The sequence below is a fragment of the Vipera ursinii genome, assembly GCF_947247035.1.
Source record: "Vipera ursinii genome assembly, chromosome: 1".
Taxonomy (NCBI): domain Eukaryota; kingdom Metazoa; phylum Chordata; class Lepidosauria; order Squamata; family Viperidae; genus Vipera; species Vipera ursinii.
In genome coordinates, this window is record NC_139512.1 from 337,995,789 (window position 1) to 338,002,926 (window position 7,138).

Here is a 7,138-nt window from a genome sequence, read left to right on the forward strand (position 1 = left end):
ATTTTTTGGAAATTAATTCCATGCCTAAGGTTACCAGACCTCTTGCAGAACGACTATAGGTCCTCCTTTTTGTACTCATATCCTCCACCTTACAGGCATAGCCTTAAAATCAAATATTGCTCTTTTAGAGTAGCTACAAGCTATTTCTTCCTGAGCAGCTTTTTAAGGCCACTGTTTCCCTAACTCCTCTGTGACTTTAATTAGTTGATATGAATTCAGAGGCTGGTAATTGCTGCCTGACAATGACAAAACCAATAGAATAGAATAGAATAGAATAGAATAGAATAGAATAGAATAGAATAGAATAGAATAGAATAGAATAGAATAGAATAGAATAGAATAGAATAGAATAGAATAGAATAGAATAGAATAGAATAGTTCTTTATTAACCAAGTGTGGTTGGACATGGAATTTGTCTCCAATGCATAAGTTCTCAATGTACATACAAGGAACAAAGTGATGTTCTATCCTGAAGGCTTTTGCCTTTTAACTTGCTCCAGTACATTCCTGCCATTGGGGGAAAATAGTCTTTCTGATGCTGGAATATGTAGTTTTATATTGTCAGAAGAAATTATGGTCCAATTTTGAGCAAGTCACAAAAGAAATGCACTGAACAAGCTGCTTGAAAAGGAGGGTGGTTTATTTGACAACATGAGATACAGCAGTCAAAGTTGCTACCATTTGGGAAGTTTGAGACTAGTAATATTTACAATGAAGTTGGTCCTTTGCGATGTGTTTGAATGTGTCAATCAAAGCATGAGTTCTAGTGGAAGTGCAACTCCAGTGGAGGAAAATGTCATTTTCTCACTTTGCTAAATATGTTGATTCTTGGCTCCTTGAGTGTGCTTATCTGTGGAATTTGGAGTGCTACATTGTGTAGTTAAGAGATTTCTGCAGAATTTATTTTAATTGTAATTGAGCTGCTGTGTTATGTATGCAGGCACCTGCATAGCAACAGCCACCAGGGGGCATTGGCCTGAACGGTTTTGGCGGGAAACTTAGTTTTGGCGGGAAACCTAGGGCCAACCCCATTGGCTGTCGGCCTACCTGGCTGGGTATTTAAGGAGGCCAGGTAAACCTCATTCCCCAGTACGCTACCCCCCCAATAAACAGCTGAACACGTACTCCGGCTGGCGTCTCTTCCTTGCGTCAGACCCACTACATTGCATGCTGATATTTGCTTTTCCCAAAGCAAGACACACTTCTTACAGTTTCAGCCCAAATGTCAAATACAGGCACAAAAGTGGTTTTTTTACAACATTCTATGGTTTATTTGCAGCATCATATATTCTGGTTTTGGTTAGGAGGAGCTCAGTTTTCACAAATGGAAAGAGTGTCAGGGATGACAAATGAACATACATTTTCATCCTACATATAGGTCTTTTTTGCAGTTTTTATTGTAATTTTTTGTTATAAGTGTCAAGAAAGTTAAACAAATACAGGTAGTTCTCAACTTACAACAGGTCATTTAGTGACCGTTCGAACCAACTGCTCCTCGTCAGGAGACGGCCAAAAGGTCAAGGAGAGCAAGAATGGATTCACTATCCCTACCCCACTCTTGCCAGAGATTATAAATAAGTATGAGCAATGCCATTCCTGTCCCATAACCAGACCTAAAACCTGACTGAAAGGTGTCTAGATAATTCATTTCATCCAGGTCTGGAACAGCAATGCAACTACAGGTAGTCCTCAATTTATGACTACAATTGACCCCAAATTTCCATTGCTACGGGAGGCAGTTGTTTAGTGAGGTGTGTCTCATTCTGCAACCTTTTTTTGGCACAGTTTTTAAGCAAATCATGCAATCGAAAAGCGAGTTGGCTTCCCTATTGATGTTGCTTGTCGGAAACTGTCTGGGAAGGTTACAAATGGTGATCACATAACCTCAAGTCAGATGATAAATCCATGCCAGTTGCCAAGTGCCTGAATTTTGACCATGGGGATTCTGCAACAGCCGTAAGTGTGAAAACCGGTCATAAATCACTTTTTCAGTGCTATTATAACTGAATGGTCACTAAATTAATGGTTGTAAGTCGAGGATTACCTGTACGTTTTCCATCACCTTCCCTAGAAGAATCTGTTAGCCCTATCCATGCCCCATAAATATTTTGTTAACCCCTTGTTCATTTCTCGAACCCCACCATTTAACACAAGCTCATAAACTGTGTCCGGATGGATCAGTTCCCTGGCCCATCTAGTCCAGCAGTCTGTTCTCACATTGGCTAACCAATTGCCCAAGCAAGCTCTCTTGTCTCCCAACATTTGGCCACCAAGATTAATAGCCAAGGTTAATCAAGGCTAATAACCCTTGATTTCCATTTCTGTCTTGTTTATAAATACCCCAAGAGGCCGTTAAAAGCTGCATTTCGCTCCCCCCCACTCCAGGAAGAATTATGCTTGTGAAAAAGTTTCAGGAAGCAAAACAAGATTTTTCATTTTACCTTCCAGGTAAGATTCAGATACCATCAAGAAGTTAAATGTTATCAAAAGACTGAGCAAACCAACTGTTCTCCTCATCTCTGAAACAGAAAGAAAAGAGAGAAGATACAAATTGATCAATTTAGGGAAATATCTTTTAGAACTCTACAAAAGCCGATTGCTAAAAGTAAACACAGATTCAGCATGTTCTTTATCTGTGACTTTCTAATTTTGTTCCAAACTACTTAATGTTACTAAAGCTTCATTTTGTAAAATGAGTTTATTAGCACCTTAGATAAACCATATAGGACGTAAAGCAAAGCTTTTAGAACTTCCTAAAACAAAAGAGTTATAGTGATATCTGTGAGGCTTATAATTTAGCTCACAGTTGTTGGTGTGTCAGGTTTGTATCAAAGTAGTTTCCAAGATTAATTTCTAACAGAATAACAGAGCTGGAAGGTACCTTGCAGATCTGATTGGTCCATGATTGGTCCATGTGGGTTGGTCCATGATTGGTCCATTGACAAGCAACAGAGAGAAAGCAGAACTATTTAACTCATTTTTTGCATCTGTCTTTACACAAAGGTAAAAAACAGACCAACCTATCAAAAATAGTGCCATAAAAATCAGAATAGAAACACAAGTTAAGATAGGCAAGAAAATGGTAAGTGAGCACCTGTCCAGTCTAGACAAGTTCAAATCACCAGGACCAGATGGATTACACCCCAAGGTTCTCAAGGAACTGGCAGGTGTGATCTCAGAAACACTGAACTATATTTTTCAAAGATCTTGGAGCACTGGGGAACTACCAGAGGATTGGAAAAGAGCTGATGTAGTTTCCATCTTCAAAAAAGGGGAAAAAAATAGATCCAGGAAACTGCAGACCTATCAGCCTGACCTCAATACTTGGGAAGATTCTGGAAAAGATAATCAAACAACGAATCAGTGAGCACCTAGAGGCAAACAAAGTCATTACTAAAAGCCAACATGGGTTTGTCAGAAACAGATCATGCCAGACAAACCTTATTGCATTTTTTGACCAAGTGACAAAATTAGTGGATCAGAGGAATCCTGTGGATATAATTTACTTGGACTTCAGTAAGGCATTTGATAAAGTAGATCACAACCTTTTACTTGATAAATAGAAAAATGTGGGTTAGACAGCATCACCACCAGATGGATTCGTAGCTGGCTGACAGGCCGTACTCAGCGTGTGGTCCTCAATGGAACTGCATCTACATGGAGGGAAGTGTGTAGTGGGGTGCCCCAGGGCTCTGTTCTGGGCCCAGTGCTCTTCAACATCTTCATCAACGATTTGGATGAGGGGATAAATGGGGAACTCATCAAATTTGCAGACGACACCAAGCTGGCAGGAATAGCCAACACTCCAGAAGACAGGCTTAAGATACAGGAGGATCTGGACAGACTTGAACACTGGGCGCTATCTAACAAAATGAAATTCAATGGTGTAAAAAGTAAGGTTCTACATTTAGTCAAGAAAAACCAGATGTACAGGTATAATATAGGGGGTACCTTGCTCAATAGTAGTAACTGTGAGAGGAATCTCGGAGTCCTAGTGGACAATCACTTAAATACGAGCCAGCAGTGTGCTGCAGCTGCCAAAAAAGCCAACACAGTGCTAGGCTGCATTAACAGAGGGATAGAATCAAGATCACGTGAAGTATTAATACCACTTTACAATGCCTTGGTAAGGCCACACTTGGAATACTGCATCCAGTTTTGGTCAACACGATGTAAAAAAGATGTTGAGACTCTAGAAACAGTACAGAGAAGAGCAACAAAGATGATTAGGGGACTGGAGACTAAAACATATAAGGAATGGCTGCTGGAATTGGGTATGTCTAGTTTAATGAAGAGAAGGATGAGGGGGTGACATAATAACAGTGTTCGAACATCTCAGGGGCTACCACAAAGAAGAGGGAGTCAAGCTATTCTCCAAAGCACCTGAAAGCAGGACAAGAAGCAATGGATGGAAACCTATCAAGGAGAGAAACAACCTAGAACTAAGGAGAAACTTCCTAACAGTTAGAACAATTAACCAGTGGAACAGAAGCTGTGAATGCTCCAATACTGGAAGTTTTTAAGAAGAGACTGGACAGCCATTTGTCCAAAATGGTATAGGGTTTCCTGCCTGAGCAGAGGGTTGGACTAGATGACCTCCAAGGTCCCTTCCAACTTTATTATTATTATTATTATTATTATTATTATTATTATTATTATTATTATTATTATTATTATTATTATCTTTTAGTCAAGCAGGAAATCCTATATCATTTCAGACAAATGGTTGTCCAGTTTCTTCTTAAAAATCTCCAGTGCTTGAGCATCTAATTCTAATTCTGCTTCCTGATTTTCTTGGACATAATTTCAACCTCTCATGCCATGAGAGAAATTGAATATTTGCCATTGAGATGTAAATACTATAAACCTATCCCAAGATGCAGAATATGATCAAGAAGTATTCCTGACTCTTAGGCTCTCCAAGTCTACTTTTTACATAATAAGGCATAATCTCCATAGCAAAGGAATATTTTTTTAAAGTACCAAATTCAGTTTCTAACAATTCCCAGCTAACAGGATTAAGATATCTATCTGTTGATCTTTGAGCATCACTTAAAGCAGGGATGTCAAACTGCTGGCCCACGGTCTGGATGCGTCATGGCAAAACTACGCCCACCCCATTGCCGGCAATGGAAAAAAGTCGCGATACGTCACGACACATTACGTGACGTTGCGAGTTTGACATCCCTGACTTAAAGGAATCAGTGATCTGAATCTGCAGACTTCTCAAACTAGGGTCTTCCAGATGTGTGAACCAGTTCCAAGAACTTCCAACTAGAAATGGAAGGATTTGCTTCATTTGAAAATGAAAGACATCAGATCCCTTATCCTGGATCAGAGAGATGCAAAGCTAAGATGAAAGTCAGGGAAAGGGATTTTTTCTTCCTGAAAGATTTGAGAGGCATTATCAGTCAGAGCGGGAAGTATGGAGATAGAAAGATTAGAAATCTGAATATAAAGTTCTATCTCTATCAGGTAGAATTGGGAAAAGTCAGGTGGTCATCAGAAAAAGTTTCCCAGATAGTCTATGGGCACCATTACAGTTGCATTGTAGAGAACATAGGTTTGCCCTGCACCATCATGCCTCTGGATTTCAGAATTCTTCCAATGCGTAACAAAAACAAATACCAATATAAAGCTTATTACTTTGCATAACTAGATTGTTCTGGACTAGATGGAAGAGCCAACATAGTGAATTAAATAAATTAACAGAACAAAAGAGTTTGGGGGGAGGGGTTGTTGCAGTATTAACACTGATCATTTTGGATTAAATGAACCAAAAGCATTACGAGTGACATGAAAGCAGTCTTCCAATATCTAAGGCTTTGCCACAAAAAAGAAGAGGTCAACCTATTCTCCAAAGCACCTGAAGGAATGGATGGAAACACATCAAGGAGAGATCCAACCTAGAAATAAAGAGAAATTTCCTGAGAGAACAATTAATCAGTAGAAGAGCTTGCCTTTAGAAGTTGTGGGTGTTCCATCACTGGAGATTTTTAAAAGAGATTGGACAGCCATTTGTCTGAAAGGAATAGGGTCTTCCTGGTTGAGCAAGAGATTAGATTAGAACACCTCTAAGATCTTCCAACTCTGTTATTCTGTTCTGTTCAAATATCATTTTTCAGTTTCCTAAGCCCAGTGCTTGTTTTGTAAAAGAAAAAGGTGCCGGAACTCACACATGTCATACAACCCACCTTGCCTACCCTACAAGGTTCCATCCAAAAAAGGTGCCGGAACTCTGTTCTGAGCGTTCTATGAGAAAAAAAAGCCCTGCCTAAGCCCATAAAGAACTTAAAATATTGTTGAGAAGCAGATCAACAATCAACTGGAAAGAGAAAGAGAGACCAGTTCCTCATTGGCAAATCCATCACCTTCCCATCAGTCACAAGATAAGTGCTAAAGAGGGCAACTCTCACCTGCTCTGTTCCTCTTCAGATGATTCTCCACCCTCTTTTGCTAGACGATGTAAGCTTTTATACTCTTTGGATCAATAGGTGTGGACATGAACAAATAAGATGGGACTTTTTAAAAAAAACTTTGTTTGATTTGGGCCAAGAGAAAACATTTAGTGGGCTATTTCAAGATGAAACATAGAAAGCCCACTTCCTTGTTCTTGAAACTGAATGATATTAATTCAGATTAGACAATAAAAGATCTGATATCATTAACTAACGTCATATCTGCCAATGATTTTGCACTATAACCCACATCATTCCCTGCAGATTAACACCTGTGCAGTATGGGAGGAGTTTCAGACTAACTTCTCAGGAAAGCAAGAGTGGCCATTTCTGGGGAATCAAAAAGGACTGAAGGAATGTTGAAATAGAAGAGGTGGCATGGTGGCTCATGGGTAAAGATGCAGGGTTTGTCAGCTGGAAAGCTGACAGCCCAGGTTTGAGACCTGAGTGCCGCGAGATCAGGTGAGCTCCCATTCTCGCCTCAGCTTCTGCCAACCTAGCAGTTTGGAAGCATGCAAATGCAAGTAGATAAATAGGTACCACTCTTGTGGGAAGATAACAGAACTCCGTGACATCATGCTGGCCTCATGGCCATGGAAACATCTAGCTCAACAGCCTCAAAACAGAGATGAGCACTGCCCCCTATAGTCAGCAATGACTAGTGGAGTAAAATCTGCAGG

At 39.9% G+C, this 7,138-nt stretch overlaps 1 protein-coding gene across 1 annotated transcript in view; it reads right to left on the bottom strand.

Annotated features, from left to right (window-relative positions):
* The window catches only part of LOC310650769 (myeloperoxidase-like), a gene marked incomplete at both ends in the record, with an annotated part of 34,168 nt that extends 31,265 nt beyond the window's left edge, over positions 1–2,903 (bottom strand). Inside the window, one exon of the mRNA XM_083379498.1 lies at positions 2,882–2,903. Coding sequence (XP_083235624.1) covers positions 2,882–2,903 — 22 coding nt within the window. The remainder of the gene's footprint in view (positions 1–2,881) is intronic.
* Between the last annotated feature and the right edge of the window lie 4,235 nt (positions 2,904–7,138).